The 17,206-nt window shown below is 44.4% G+C and overlaps 1 protein-coding gene across 10 annotated transcripts in view; it reads right to left on the bottom strand.

The window, feature by feature from the left end:
* Nucleotides 1-17,206, bottom strand: part of RBM33 (RNA binding motif protein 33) — a 109,008-nt gene that overhangs the window by 37,415 nt on the left and 54,387 nt on the right. For all 10 annotated transcript variants that reach the window (XM_061166210.1, XM_061166208.1, XM_061166203.1 and 7 more), the window contains one exon: nucleotides 17,027-17,085. In XM_061166210.1, the coding sequence (XP_061022193.1) occupies nucleotides 17,027-17,085 (59 nt within the window). The remainder of the gene's footprint in view (nucleotides 1-17,026; nucleotides 17,086-17,206) is intronic.

The raw sequence follows: 17,206 nt of genomic DNA, 5'->3' as shown, positions 1-17,206 counted from the left end.
CTTTTGCAAACTACACTTGCTTTCCTTCTCTCTTTAAACAACTGCTCTATCCATAGTGTTTTAAGGATAATGCCAAACGAACACCATCACAAACCTGTAAGACCATTGGCTATATGACATCAACAAAATTTTATTTAGACACAAACATTACTTCATAAAAAGACACAGAGACATGTGGTCAGAAAGTCGCAAAGATGAAATTCTTGTAATCTGTGTCTATGTGGGTGAAAGTTAGGACATTCTCACCTTACAGTGTTTGACACCTGACATAAGGGAACATCACTTCTCACTCTAGATAAAGGCATCAATTAAGATACAACTGAAGCAATAAATATCAGGAAGTGACAAATGTCAGATCTATAACTGAGAACACATAACCATATAAACTCAGACGAAATCATCACATCTTTGTGCCCCTAATAAAAGTATATATTTCTGTCACAATGTTAATTTGAAACTTCACTAATATGATGCTGTGATATGGATGCTCTTCAATACTTACTATTTTGCACTAATGCAATAATAAGCTATTGCTTCCACTTTCTCTTGACCGGCCCAGCAGCGTCCCTCACAGCTTCCCTGCTCCTGGCCAGCCCTCCCACAGCCCGGGATACTCTCCCATCCTCCCACCTAGAAAAGCCTATTTCTAACAGCATGAGCTATCCTACACTGATACTGATTAAACCTGCACTAGGAATTTCGATGGACTTGCCTTCTTGTCTTCCACTGCCACTCCTTCCCCATTTTAAAACAACTTGTATTTTTGTGTGCAATGAAATATGTATTGATGCATTTACATGGATATTTTGTCAAGTAACTTAAAAAGAACAATTATTAATAAAGTATTTATGAAATACAACACTAGTATCCTGTCTGTAGTTTTACAGACCTTCTTCCTCACATGTAAATGTATTTAAAAGCTTTCTGGATGATAACATATTAGCAATCAAGGTCCAATCATTTTTTTTTTAAATGCTTAAATCATTTTTCTTGGAGTGGCCCAGAAAATAAAATTTAAAATTGTCTGCCCTCTGTTTTATGGCAAGGTTTGACTGGTCATGCTGCCTCCAATCTGTGCAACGTGATACAGAAATTAGCAATGCTCACCTAAGTAAAACTGGGGTTCAACTATACAGCTTGCTTCCTCAAGCTATTATGGAGTATACTTGCCTGTCCCTCCTCTGGAAGAGGGAACACCAAGACAGAGTTTCCAAGAGCCCAACACAGAAGGGACAGATAAGAGACATTAACTATACCACAGCATAAAACAAGGTACTGGGTGTAAAACGTAACAGAAATCACTAAAATTTAAAGCCTTATAAAAATGAAACACATGCACTTTTCATGAGGTTTTAGCTTACAAATAGTAAAATATTAACACATACCTGAAGACAAGTAAAAAACATTTTCAACCTTCACAGCATCCTAAGAAATGTTAGCTCCCTTCAGATAACTGAGCTGGGATCACGTATAAGCCAGTGTGTGTGGCCTGCATCAGGTCACCAGGGCAGGGTCTGCCTGGATGCAGGTCTGGCGGGGCAGACAGCACCACGAGAGGCCCTCAGGAAAGCCACGTGGGTGTGGAAGTGCCATCGTTGGCAGGGGGACTGCTGTGCCAGGAAAGGCCCTCACTCGGGCCGGCCCACCCGTGTGCTGAGAAGGGGGCGTGAGACGCCTGGGCTGGACCCGGGGGGCTTCCTGGGGCTGTCACTGGGACCTGGGGTCAATGCCCTGCCTCCCCAGCTGGTCTGACAGCCCCGAGGGCGCGTGGTGCGAGAGCTGAGCACCAAGTGAGGCCCACCGGAGTCGGCACCAAGGCTCGCGTCTGGGCGCCGTCACAAGAGGGAGAGAGAACCCCCCCCTCCTTCCCAGCACTCCCAGTGCACTCCCGCCGTGCAGTGGCGGTGGACGCAGAGATCCGGCCACAGAGATCCACACAGGGGTCAAGTCACTCTGTGAAGCCGACATGAGCACCTGCTTCGCAGGCAGGACGGGCGGGGACCGGACGTGAGGGCCTCGGCCTCACTGCCCCAGCTCCCGCACTGCCCGTCGGGCCCCGTGCGGAGCCCTGCCCGCCTGAGCTCACCAATGCATGGTGAGAGTGGAGGGATGTGCCCTGCTTCACAGCCAAGGAAATCCAATCACGTGACACCATTCTATTTTATTTTTTAATCATAGCTTTCAGCACCCAAGAAAAACAAGTTAAAATGCAGTAGGGGAAGTTTCAACGCATATAAGTCATCAAAATGACTGAATCTGGGGATTCTAAAAATGACACTTTCCCAACTCAGACATGAAAATCACAGTTTATAATTTTTATGGAAAACATGAATTCTGGAAACCATCGCATTCTGTACAAACGTCCACATCCTGATTTCTTCAGGAAAACGTTCACTCTGTGCTTCTGTTTAAGCCAAAATGTGAGCCCTGTCATAAGCCCCCGATTCAGAAACTTCCTTTTCCCTGTCCCTCCTTCATTCTCCTGCCAATGGTCTGTCCTGGGGCCGCACTGTTCCAGGAGACACTGTGTGCACCTGGGCCAAGGCAGGCCCCCAAGCTCGTGTCCCCACAGACCCCCCAGCACTACTGGGTGGAGCTCTATACACGCCTCGTCAGACCCCCTCTAAGCTTCCACTTTCTCTTGACCGGCCCAGCAGCGTCCCTCACAGCTTCCCTGCTCCTGGCCAGCCCTCCCACAGCCCGGGATCCTCTCCCATCCTCCCACCCCTCGGGATTCCTCCTCAGCTGCACCTCCATCCAGAGAATTTTCTGCCATGAATCATGTGCTCAAGGCTAACTTTTAGCAGCAGTCTACCTGTTAGAAATTTTCATTCTCATTCTGTTACTGCGTTTGGCCAGTTTTCACATAAAAAATAGGAACAATATGCTGAACTACAACAGCAGCTGGAACTATTACACTACTGATTTGCTGACAAGCTTTCGCTCTGAACTACAGTTAGCACACTTCAGGACTCACAACTCATTAGCTGTATCAGTCACTGTTATGCTAGTGAGTTGACAAAAGAGGACAGAGAGACGGTATCAGAAAGAAGAACGGGAAGAGTAAAAAGCATTCTCTGACAGAGACAGTCCTGTAAGGCTATTTCCACTCACCCCCTCAGTGCTGTTTCGGATGAATCACTGGAAAGCAGCATCACGCATGGGAACTTAGTATTACTAACTTAAAACTCTCACCGGTCCCCACAAGAAGTAAGACAAAGCTTAACTTCCATTGTTCAGAAGCACTGTTCTCAGAGCCCCTTGTCCAGGGCTTCCCGCACCCCACCCAGCCCAGCTCACTTCACACGAGGTCTGCGTGCTGCCGGCTGTACCGTCAACACCAGGAAGGCGGAACTCAGCCCCACATGCCGAAGAATCACTCCAGAGCTGCCACCTCTGTCTCCGCTCAGCTCCCCAGAGGCCAGCAGTGGCGGATTCTGTCTTGCTTCCCTCATTCTGCTCACAGTTCAGAGAAGCTTGAAGAAGTTCCTAACTTTTCTGTCCTGACAATGAAGTCCCAATACTTCATACCACTTCTCTTATCAGGCTCACATCATGCTGGGAAAACACTCAGGCTTCCTCGGACATCTGCGGTTATTTATAAATTCTGCATTTTGTTTATAAATGCATCTTAGAGCCACAAGCCTCACCCCTGCAGATGAAGCTCTGAACGCACTGGTCATGTGGCTGCTGCAACAGGGCTTTTATAGCCTTCTCTCTCCTTCCGTTACACAGGTCCTTTCAAGTCCACCCAAGACAGGTTCTCTAACGACGGATTAGGCAGTGTTGGTGGACACACACACTGGCTTTCCCTACTGTAAGTTAGCAGGAAGCTTGCTACTTTTTGACTTTCACTTTGCAGAGGTGGAGATCAGGGCACACATGCTCTCCTCAACCCCTTCAGCCTTTCTTAAAAGGAAGCAGTTACAGAGTTACAAGAATGAGCTCAGAGGAGACTGATGTGGCTAGTTTTCACAAAAAATTTCAAGCTGCCTGAGGGTCTCTAAGCACTTTCAGATTTCCTGGGAGATTATTTTGAATATTTCTAACTTCAAAGGACAACTCTTGATATTAAACTGAACACACACTGGGTCATAAATCTGGCCCCCCTGGAATCCTCAGACTGTGATTTCCCTCCCCCTCCCAAACCCCCTTCCGTCTCACTGACCAGCCCTGTGCTGGCAGCGCACACAGAAGCACTCAGGGCTCTTCAGCAGTAACACGGGACAAAGCCCGCAGTCCTTTCTGCGTCAGTCGTGTCACCTGGAGCTTTGACTCCCAACGATCCCCCAGCCCAAAGCATCCGTGACGGAGAGAGCGGACTCCAGTGCTGGACTGACAGCCTCGGCCCGTGTCTTCCAGCCCCCCCATTACCATCACACTCACAGCCCAGCACCCACCATCAAGCCGCTCTGGGCCTTGGTTTCCTCATCTGCAGGACAGGGGGAAGACGAAGTACATGCAAGCACTCAGGAGTACCCAGCAAGCAGCAAAAGCTCATCATGCCTGTCGTTTCCACCCTTCCATGGCACCTCTACAGACAGCACTCCACCATGAACAAACGCATTAGAGTTGTATCAGCTTATTACAAATACAGTTAATGATCACAGTGTGCTGTGCTCAGTCGCTCAGTCACGCCAGACTCTCTGTGGCCCCAGGGACTGCAGCCCGCCAGGCTCCTCTGTCCGTGGGGTCTCCCAGGCAAGAACACTGGACTGGGTCGCCGTCCCCTCCCCCAGGGCACCCCTCTGACCCGGGGCGGGACTTCTGTCTCCTGCACTGACAGGCGGGCCCCTCCCAGGGCTGAGTCACCTGGCAAGAAGCTCGAGGGGTGAGCTTCCTAACGTGAGGGGGCCGGGCCCACAGCCCATCGAGGGCGCCACAGCACACCCAACACCCAGCGCCAGGGAGCACAGCCAGGGGACGGCCGAGAGCCTCAGGAAGGGGAGAAAGGCAGGCAGAACATGCTGGCCGAGGAGCCAGCAAGCGGCCCCAAAGTTCCTGAGCCTGGTGGATCCAGAGCACAGACAGGGCAGTCAGAACAGAGAGCCAAGACTGCCAGCCCCTGCACCTCCAACCTAACTTCAGGAGAGAAACATGCTGTGACCTGCACATAATGATGTAATACGGTTAGAGAGAAGGTGACATGAACCTGGAGACACGCATCCTCACCCTGCAACCACCTCCCTACGGTTAGAGAAGAAGGCCCTTCCCTGCAGAAAGAGACGGAGGTGGGAGGTGGGTGGGTACTCTCCAACACGGCTGTGAAGGAGCACGGCCCAGGCCAGCGTCCTCCTCCTGGCTGCAGAGCCGACGGAGAACCATGCCCCTGGAAGACACATGACGATCCTAGAGCCACACGGCCCTGCGACCACGTTCTGGCAAATGACGCGTGAGCACAGGTGATGGGGCCGGCTGCAGGCCCGCTCAGTCAAAGACAACCTCCCACGGATAACCCTCCCTCTCTCCCCACCTGCTGGTGCTGGAGAGAGAGACCCAGGGGCCAGAGGAAGATGCCCAGAGGGGGACCTGAGTGAGAAAGGGGCTTCCCGAGGTGAGCCACCGAGGGCTCAGGGCTGTGGAGTCAGCCCACTCCAGCTGACGCTCCCATGCTGGGCACTCCGGGGCCACCCTGGCAGATGGTGGAGTCACCGAGGATTGCCGGCCGTAGCCACACACTCCGCCCAGGATGGACAACTCAGGTCGGGCTCACACTGCGCAGCCCCACCCCTGGAGGTCAGGCCAGGGCGGGGGTCTCTGACCCGAAACCATGTCAGCCTGGCTGCACCGCTCCTGTGCTGCACCCCTGTGCCCTTCCCAGCCCCCCGCCCCCCAGGCTCTGCTGCCCACACTACAGAGAGCTCTGTCATGAAGCTCTTCTGAACGTTCACCCACCCTGCACAGAACACGAGGCGGGAACACACGGGAGCCAGGCCTCACCCCAGGGACAGACGCGGACACTCAGCCACGATGCTGCCGACTGCTGGCTGTGAACAACAAGGGCACGGGCTTCTGTTCTTAACCCCTTCTCTGTCTCACTGTCTCACAGTCACGTACGGGTATGTAATCGAGGGAGAGCGTGTGCATGCTTTAGTGTCAGGAAAAATAGTAAGTACTAAAGGCAAAAGTCAGACAGCCATGGAGATTCCACTGCCGGCCTGAACGGGCGAAACAAATTAGTGGTGCTTATCTGATCAACCTGAGAAACTGATAAAAGGAGAGAAGGCCACAGATGCGATCTACAGCTTAGAAAGAAACAGCTGACTCAAGCTGAGTAAACAAGGAAATCTCTGCCTTTGGAAGAGGCTCAACAGAGTAACAATGGAAAGGGGTTATGTGGGCTTAACCTTGAAACTAAGGGACACTGGCAAGGTGTGGGAGCCTAGGACAGCAAGTGGGGGCAGTGGGTGCCAGGTAAGGTCATGGCAGGTCACACACAGGCCCCAAAGGAGAGGAAGCCACCCTGAGGAGGACAAACGAGGGAGGCCAACCCTGGACAGGGCCAGCTTAACGATAAACGAGTTGTGTCCGCAGGAAGAAGCCCATTTTCAGGACGACAAACGCCTGCAGGAGAGCCAGGTGGAAGCAGAACTGGGAAGAAGAGATGATTCAGAAAGAAAGACAACGGCTGATACTCGACACACACCACAGTGACAAAGCCTCCCTCTCTGGCGATGTCAGCCGGCGCTGGACAGGAGGGAGAGATGAGCTGGGAAGACATGCAGGCCCCTAACTGCCTCCATTCGCCTCAAAAGGGCCACAGAACTGGAGTCTGGGTACCTAAACAGAAACGTTTTCAGCTCAGAGGTCCCAAAAGCTGCTGACTGTCACCAGTATCGGCTTTATAAAATACTTTAACAAATAGGTACCATTAAGTTCACAATGCCATTTTTCCCTATTTTCTGTTCTGTTTTGAATACACATGTCACTTTCTTTTTCTCTATTTATACAACTTAAATTCTGGCCATGAATTTTATCCATGTGGAAAAGCCTGTGAGTTGCTTCCCTAGTATAAATTCTCACCTCTCGCTCAGTAACAGAAGGACAACAGGGTGCCCAGCTACAAGATGACCAGACCCGACTCGAGACAAGACAAGCTGGCTGCTGGGTGGGGCAGCCTCAGGGGATACATGTCTTTGACGCCTGCCCCTTCTCCTCTTTCAGCCTGAAACTTGGGTAGGGGAAAAAATGACAACACAGAACTGGTAACAACAGAGGTAACAATAAAGAACTGCTACACCAACCCATAAGAACTTTCTCTTTTATGCAAAAAATATGACACCAGGTTTGCTAAGTCACTATTAACTGAGTTGTCTGTTACATGCAGCTTCATTCACATCCTGGCTGATAAATCTAGTACCAACTGTGTTTTTCATAAATACAGCAGAACCAATCACTTTTCCTTTAAGGGATGAAGAAACTCAGGTTTACAGCGTTAAACTGAATTAGCCAAAGTTACACTGTCAATGGCAGAAAGCGAAGAGGAACTAAAGAACCTCCTGATGAAGGTGAAAGAGGAGAGTGAAAAGCTGGTTTAAAACTCAACATTCAAAAAATGAAGATCATGGTCATGGCATCCAGTGCCATCACTTCATGGCAAATAGATGGGGAAACAGTGGCAGACTTCATTTTCTTGGACTCCAAAATCACTGTGGACGGTGACTGCAGCCACAAAAGTAAAAGACGCTTACTCCTTGGGAAAAAAAGCTATGACCAACCTAGACAGCATATTAAAAAGCAGAGACATTACTTTGCCCACAAAGGTCTGTATAGTCAAAGCTGTGGTTTTTCCAGTAGTCCTGTATGGATGTGAGAGTTGGACTATAAAGAAAGCTGAGTGCTGAAGAACTGATGCCTTTGAACTGTGGTGCTGGAGAAGACTCGAGAGTCCCCTGGACTGCAAGGAGACCAAACTAGGCAATGCTAAAGGAAATCAGTCCTGAATATTCACTGCAAGGACTAATAATGAAGCTGAAGCTCCAATACTTTGGCCACCTGATGCCAAGAGCCAGCTCACTAGAAAAGACCCTGATGCTGGGAAAGATTGAGGGCAAGAGAAAGGGATGACAGGATGAGATGGTTGGATGGCATCACCAACTCAACGGACATGAGTTTGAGCAAGCTCCAGGAGATGGTGAAGGACAGGGAAGCCTGGCTTGCTGCAGTCCATGGGGTCACAGTCAGACACAACTGAGCAAATGAATAACACCACCACGGTCAATAAATACGACATGAACCCACATTGTCAGACTCATGGCTTAAGAGTGCTTTCTCCTCTCATACACTGCTTCTCCTGGGACCCATCCCTTGGATACCATGGTTCCCAAGGCGGGCATTCTCTTGATGTGAATATTCATTCACTAATGTCTATCATTTCACAAGTAAAAAGGATAATAAATTCTCTCTAGCAAATGCAGAATTATTTTAAGACTGTTAAGGAGTTGTAAATACCTCACTTAACAGAATTTCTAGTACTATTGTCATTTGACCGACTCAAAGAAAAAGCTACCTTAATCTTTTCAAATAACTGCTCTGTTTTGCTTTCTCTTATATCCCTCTAAAAGTCCAAGGTAAGAAATTATCATTCTCCCTCATATAATTCTTATACAAATTGTACTTCCTTTTTGCATCTCTTGTTAATTATATGATGTTATCTACATTAATCCTATTCAGAAAGAACTGATAACTTCGGTTACAAAAAAAAAAAAAAAAAGATGAAAACTTTGCATAAATTGCTTAGCACAAAGTTAATCGTATAATGCAAAGAATAAAGAGGTTCTAACAGCTATTATGTGACTTATCAGCTTCCCTGAAAGGGTCAGTTGGTATATTTTAGTAAGACTAATTGAATACCTTAACAATGTCATTGAAACTTCATGAATCTTTCAATAAATTACAGCCTGCTGCTACATCGTGTTTTCATTTATTAATCTTACTTAAAATGCAAAGAACTATATAAGAAACCAACAGATACTAAATAATGCCTCTCAGTTAATTCTGATTAAATGGGTTAAATGCAAGCAATAGAGACCACTGGTGACCCCCAACACAATTAAAATTAGAGCCCACTGTCACAATGTTAATCCTCTTATTTCAGTATTTGCCATAGATTTCTTCTTTCAGGTTATACCTTGTTTAAATGTCTACATTCATTTTCCTAGAAGGTACTCGCTTATTTGCAGATGCATTCTAAACATTCTGAAGCACCATATCCCTAGCAGCCAGCCCGGTTTCCTATTGGGGTGAGGGGCCTCCACAGGAACTTATATGAGCCATGGTAACATTATTGGTTCAAGCAGGAGCAGGCACCACAAGTTACAACACAGTTACAACTTCAGTACAAAATACTGCTGCTGAGGGACCTACTAAAGACTATTCGCTACTTTTTCTCATAAAATGAAAAACTCTTTATCCCTGAATCTCACCCCTGCTTTACTCCGTCTTAACAAGCTCACCCAACCACAGGCCCTACCATACATAGTACACCCTCCACTGCAGCACTCCTGACAAGTACAATCTCATATATTATGGTTATGATTCAACTTACCAGATGCAATTATTTTTCTCTGGCTTACTGAGGTGTGTTTTAATATTTACAGAGAAAAGGAGAAGGTTCAGCACGATCAAGAGACTCAGACTGACGTGGTTCCAATCCTAGCTCCTGCACCAGTTATGTGAACTTGAGCCTTTTACCCTTTCCAAGACTCAGTTTCTCTATCTGTAAAGTGGAGAAAATGATACCCTCTTAAGGTTGGGGAATGCAAGCTTTGCGCAAAATCTGGAATACTGTAATTACTGAATGATACTCTCCCTTGTCCACTGACCGACCGGTCACTAGTACGTGCCCCAGGAAGACGGTATTGCCTCATTGAATCAAGGAGCACAGCAGCAGGAGCAGCTCCATGGACTGAAAGCATGCAGTCTCATCTGAATGTACCTGCCATGTGGCTCACAACCTGCCCTCCTAACTACCCAGTGTGGCCAGAGAAAATTCAAATGGCCAAAGAGCAACTGGGCAGACTAACGGGGGTACATCTGCACAGGGGAATACTGTTGGTCCATACGAAAGGACAGCCCCTGGCTGTTGTGACTGAAGGGTAAACGAGTCTCAAACGCACTGCGCTGCGTGCAGGAAGCAAGACCCACAATGAAGCCAGGCATGTGATTCCATTCATCCACATTCTCAGGAGGAGAAGCCAGATGAGGGTCAGCCAGGGGTTGGGCTGGGAGAGGGCTGTCTACAAGGGGCGGCACACGATGTCGTCTGGGGAGACGGAACTGCTGTCAATGGCAGTGATGGCACTCCCGTGTGTAGCTGTGAAAGATCAGACTGTGCATCAAAAGGACTAAATTTTACAAGTTTAAAAAAAAAAAAAAAAAAACCTCTAATCTTTTCTAAGAAGCACTTTCATGTACTTTAAAATAAGGTCACTTTTGAAATTTATCTGAAAAGAACTATGGCTCTTCAAGGACTCCAGGAAAAATAACATTAATTTAAAAAATGGTATGCTTTGCAGGACAAATCAGTAAAAATAGGACAGAGATTTCCTTTGCACAGAAGTCATTCTAAGACCTTGAAAATTTGTGCTATTGTATTTCATTGGCTGAATTATTAAATCACAGATAGGCAAGTCATACTCAAAGCTTAAGTCTACTCTACAAAGGAACTACATATCTCAGAGGATTTATGGAAGGTATTCAACTCAATGTTACAGTCTTACTTAGCCCAAAACTAAATAAAATAGTGTATCACACTTTAACAGTGCGGTTTTTACACTGAGACTTAATGGCTTGACTTGGCGATCTCTGGGTATTCCTGCGGGATTCCCAGGTTGCGCAGTGCAGGAGATGAAAGAGATGAGGGTTCAATCCTTGCTTCGGGAAGACCCTCTGGAGAAGGAAATGGCACCCCACTGTGGTAGTCTTGCCTGGGAAATCGCATGGACAGAGGAGCCTGGCGGGTTCAGACTGAGCACACCTGAGTATTCCCTGCCTTCGAGTTACGGGTGTGGACTCCCATCACCATCTCTTCACCCAACACACACAATGCACGCTGACAGGACACGCAAGTCAAGTCAATGGGGCACTCAGTCTTATAGCCACCATATTTAATAGCTGTGTTACCACAGTGCTAAGCTGCTCCTGTTACTGCTGCAGATGGGAATTCACTGATATGATTAAATTTGATGGTATGATAATGTATGGTAATCATGATTAATCATAAACCCACTAGCAAATGGAGAATGTTGGGTATTATGTCACCTGCATTTTAAAATGCATTCTCGCACTGCAAGCCTGACAATGTCTGACAGCGGGAAGAGTCTCCTCCCACAGCTGCCTGCTCCTACTCACAGATCTGATCAGAGAAAATGCCCATCATGACTTCCCCATCTTAAGTGCTAATAATTACAGGGCACTGAAGGCAAGTTGTAAAAACAGTGAGGGTTCAAAAGACTTCTTTTTCCTAGATGGAATAAAGTCTGGATTCACATCTGCAAGGGCTGTAATCAGAAAGAAATGTAATTTGATGCAGCAGTCTCATCAAACATGATTTGCATGAAACGCCATATAAAATACACCCAGAAGTGTCAATCACCACCACCTGATACCAGGCCCCCTGTTCCATGGAAACACAGCGCAGTCAGACCTACCTGTGAGGTGCTGTAATCACACAGGAGACACAAATCGAAACCTCAGGTATCAGGTCTACCTCACAAAGGAACCACTAAGACGACTAATTCACACTCCACATGCTAGTCCTTCCTAAACATAACTTACTTTTAATTTAACCAAAGATCTCTAGGAAATTATTCAGCAGCCAAATTACTCACTATTTAACTAGCTACCCTGAAATACCAGCACTGACAGAAACACCAATGCAAAATGAACGACTGAATAGGTTTTAAAATACCCTGGGTCAAGAATCTTCACAATGTGAGTTACTTAAAATTTACCCGTATGCTTTATCTGACACTGAAAACAAACTACATTAGCAAAATCTCAAAGCAACACTTTTGAAAATATTAATCAACACTTCAGTGTTACTTTTTTAAGTGGACAAACTTTTAAAAATAAACCTGAGGACAAATACATAAATGGATGGCCATACTTATGGATAAGGAAAAGACTTAAAACTTTAACAACAAAAACATCAGAAACAGCCTCTGTGGAAAGAGAAACCTATTAAACTAATGTGTAAAACAAAGACAATGGAACTCAAAACAGAATTCTAGTAGGCACAAAAACAGAAGCCTACTTGCAGAAAGGTAAACCAGTCTCCCCAGCGCCACTCCCTTGCAAAAACAAAAAAGAGAAAACCACCAGTGTCCTGTGAAATTCCACTCAAAGGCCCTGGCAGGAAAGGAAATGCTTCTGGAGTGGACTGGGGGATGGTAGGTGGCTGGATGGCAGGACTGGACAGAAGGAGCTGAAATGGAGGAGGGACCGACAGGCTCTCTGAATTCCTGAGCACATGCTTTCTTCCTGTGTCTGTCTGCGCTTGTAAGCAGTCATTATTTCTAAGGTACATTTTACATTCAGCAGATTAATATTCTGATATGAAAGTAAGCATGAAAAAGATTCATTCTCTGATGTGTGCTATCAACTGAGATATATTATAGCTTAAAAAAAGACTCACAATTCTGATCTGAAAAATAAAATATTTCTGGGAATAAAAGCTTAAGTGAGAAGAAAGCACTAATGGCTATATCTGTAACTAAAATTAAATACGTGAATCTAATTTTTAGACAGAAACCCAAATTACAAAGCACCTCACTAAATTCCATAAATGAAGGAATGAAGGAAAAATCCCATCTGGACGCTGAGACTAACATGACAAAAGAAGTGCCAGCTCACTGCTGAGAGCTTAAGTAGTAATTTCTAAAATGATCAAAAGTAAGGAATCCTTCTCTTATGATATTACTTTGACATTCAAATCTTTGTTTTTAGAAAATGTTTATTCAATTCTATAAATAAAATTCATTAACAGGAAGTTAAAATATTAGTAGTGCTACATTAAGCATAGCTGTGTGTGCTCACTCAGTCATGTCCAACTCCTCGACCTCACGGGCTGTAGCCCGCCAGGCCCCTAGAGTTCTCCATAATTGCTTAATCATAAGACTGGAGATATTATCACTTACTACAGTTTCTAGGCACACTAGTTCTAAATTGAGAATGCTCAAATTTTTACAAAATTGTCCAACAAAAAAGACTATTAAGAAAGTAAAGTTGAGGACTTCCCTGGTGGCCCAGGAGTTAAAACTCCCCCTGCCAATGCAGGGGACGTGGGCTCGATCCCTGGTCTGGGAAGATCCCACAAGCCACAGGGAAGCCCATGTGCCACAACGAGTGAGCCCCTGCTCTAGAGCCTGAGGCCACAACTACGGAGCCTGCATGCTGCAACTACTAATCCTATGTGCCCAGAGCTCGCGCTACGAAACAAGAGAAGCCACTGCAACGAGAAGCCTCTACTCACCGCAACTAGAGAAAGCCTGTGGGTACCATCAAAGACCCAGCACAGCCAAAAACAAGTATTTTTAAGAACAAAAGAAAGTAAAGTGTACTCGTGTTGAGAGATAAGAGAAGGAATACCTTCACATTAATACCAGCTGTATCCTAATCCCGTTAAAATCTGAAAACCTAGAGCTACTTGCAACTACTGTCTGCCTTTTTTACGCTCTAGTCAGCAGAGTAGACCTGAATTCTTGAACAATTAAATGTGGATTATGGAATTCTACTGTGCAAATTCATGTATGTATCCTTGAAAATAACCAAAGGTAAAAACTTAAAGGATACACCCCTTCTCTATGCTCTTTCACGCAGGTGCCTAATAAACAGCAAGGCAGCTCACAGTCACATCCCTGCACACACCCACTGAACAACCATCATCTGGACTTGCGCACACAAGGTCCAGGGTCAGGCTGGCCCCACCGAGCGCAGGATGACTGGGCCTCTGTAGAGACAAGAATCCACCTCTCACACAACACGGGTAAGCGTACGAAGCTGTCCAGGAGCAGAGCAATGGAAACTTACTAAAGGGGTTTAGGCGGGGGAAAGACAAGATCAAAATGAACTCTGCTTCCCCTGACACATTCTGTAATTCTAATCTCTTCTGTGCACCAAGAAAGCACAATGATTCAAGCAGACCCTATGATGGAACTGAAGCCAGGTTGCCTGACATTCGTTTTATCAGTTGGTGTGTGTATGGTCACTTTACAAAGCAAAATTCAGTTTAACAAATACAGACTGAACTCCTCTATTGAAAAGAACCAAGGAAGAGCCCGCAGAGCACACTGCCATCGGGACAAAATCGCCATGGGGCTTCCTTAAACCTCAACAGTACTCTCTCCTCAGGAGGAAACCAGGCTGCGTGGGCCCACGCTCACACACGTCATGGTTTAAGGTCTAGCACTATACAGAACATTCAGCACATGAGAAACTCACTGAGTGGTCACAAAACCTCATCTACACTGATTAAAAAACAAAGTAGAATCTGTTAGTAGAAAAGGAAACAAATAATGTTACTCAAAATAGATAAATGCACCCCAATGTTCATAGCAGCAGTATTTACAGTTGCCAAGACTGGAAGCAGTCTAAATGTCCATCAACAGATGAATGGATAAAGAAGATGTATATACATATACACACACAATGGAATAGTACTTTGCCATAAAAAAAAAACAGCATTTTGCCATCTGCAGCAATATAGGTGGATGTGGAGACTATTATGCTAAGTGAAACAAATCAGACAGGGAAAGACAAACACTGTATGAAATCACATATACGTGGAATCTAAAAAACACAACAGACTAGTGAATAGAACAAAAAAGCAGCAGACTCACAACTATGGAGAATAAGCCAGTGGTTACAAGGCAGTGGCGGTGGGGATGTAATAAGGGTGGGAGAGTGGGAGATACAAACCGCTGGGTGTAATATAGGTTCAAGAATGTACTGCATAACATGGGGAATATAGCCAAAATTTTGTAATAACTGTAAAAGAAAAATAACCTTTCAAATTATATAAAAATTAATACTCATAAAGATATTTTAAAATTAAAAAAAAATCTGGTGCACATAAAACAACAGGAGCCGGCCTAGAGTTAGTCTCCTTCCCAAAAATTCTTTGATAAACTTTAAAAAAAAACCTCTATTATAACTTAATCTGCCTGCCAATGCAGGAGATGCAGGTTCGATCCTTGGATTGGGATGATCCCCTGGAGAAGGGAATTACTACCCATTTCAGTATTCTGGCCTGGAGAATTCCATGGACAGAGGGGCCTGGCAGACTATAGTCCATGGGGCGCAAAGAGTCAAACACAACTGAGCGACTGAGCACGCAGTTTAAGAACCAGTACTGGGGGCTTAAAGATACATGTTAAATGGCAGTAACTATTTCTCAAATTATATCGCACATGTGACTGATCTCTAGCCTATTTCCCATCACCTGTACACATAACCCACCTTAAAAATAAGAACAAAACATTACACCTTGCAAAAACTGCTCCAAGAGCAGTTCAGTAACATTTACCACCCTCAGAGTATTATGTAACTTTTAGTTTAATTTCTCACAAAGAAATTATTTTATTATCCTCTTTGTAATGTCTTCAAGTAATACAAGGTTTCTTTCAGTATCAGATATAATTGTTTGCACAACTGAAATTATAAGTAGATGAAAACTGCAAATGATTATCCTAATTTTATATTTACATACAACCTTGCTTTATAATTTTAAACTACATTTGCTTTCATCAAATTTTATCTCTGCATTTCTAATATAAACACAAAATCAATTATGATTCTAATGCAAAAGCTCACAACCCTAAAAATAAGAAAAAGTACATTTTTTAAAATCTTAGTGCTTTATAATAACTAGCAGTTAAATTAAAATCACACATACTTATCCTTGAGTAATTCAATGAATAAATCTTAACTATTTAGACAACTATTTCAAATAAGGATCTGTACTCAATAAATGTCATCTAATTTTTAAAATAACTAGTTTTTAGAACTTGATCGGTTAATTTTTAAAAATTAGCTAATAAAGCTTAAGAAACCAGTAAGAATCAGTTCTAGGAACAATATCATGTCATAAAGATTAACTACAAATCAAGAAAGTTCCTAAAAAATATTCTGAACCTTTAAATCCAATACTGTCTTTTTGAATAATCATCTGACTACACATTGAGATCTTTCATTTATGACCCACATAAACACGGTAGCTACTGAGGATCAAAGCTAGGGTCAAACAGGTCATTTAGGTATTTCCAGGAAATCAGATTATTTAGCATCAACAAAACTACATCTGTTTTATATACAAACTAAAATGTTATGGTCTGGTCCTTTTTTTCCCTCAAATTGTTCTTAGAACACATTCTCACTGATTTAATAAAACCATGAACTAACTACAAATCAAACCAAAAAGTCGAATAAAATGAAATTTACTTATTTAAACGGATAACTATTTAATGGACATTTTTCTTCTAATTAAAACATTATCAGAAGAATGGATAAAATTATGGAAACAATAGGAGAATAGGGGGAGGGGTGTCTTAAAGATACTTGAAAAAGAAAACCTGCATTTTTAACATATAAAACCAATGGCTCATGAAGACCTTTGAGAGTTTTTTTTAAACAAGTAGACAGACATCTCATTATTACTCCCTAAAACTGCATACACACACTCACACTTAGCCAAGCGCACACATGACTCCACACACACAGATAATAAAGGCCCTTCCTCACCTAACATAAGGCAATAATAAAATCAAAATTCATATTCTTTAAGACAAAAGGCAGTCTACTGATGATCCTGATTCAACAATTTTACAGTTAAACAAAATTAATTCCATTCTCAAAAATCCATTGACCTTAAGCTTTTAACAAACATTTTCCACTGCAAAAATTATTGTCAATATTTACAAATCCTTAAACTTATATTTGGCTGGAACCACTTGTATTTGCCGTATTAATATTTCCTGGTAAATGTGTGCTCATCCCTACGAGAGCAGGAGGAGCAGCTGCTACTCACTGGGAATCTCTGGGGTCCCACCGCAGGTCTCGGCTGGCTCGGGACTGGCAGCAAGGGCACTGTGAGGAAAACACCACTCGTTACACTTGACTTCACCCCAAACCCGCCTGGAGAGGAGCACATCACACGGAATACACACCATGTGCTCAATACACACAATACATTCAGTTTACACTTCAG

Source organism: Dama dama, chromosome 18, assembly GCF_033118175.1.
Source record: "Dama dama isolate Ldn47 chromosome 18, ASM3311817v1, whole genome shotgun sequence".
Classification (NCBI taxonomy): domain Eukaryota; kingdom Metazoa; phylum Chordata; class Mammalia; order Artiodactyla; family Cervidae; genus Dama; species Dama dama.
The sequence above is the reverse complement of the archived record's forward strand: the minus strand, read 5'-3'. Positions and strand labels throughout refer to the sequence as shown.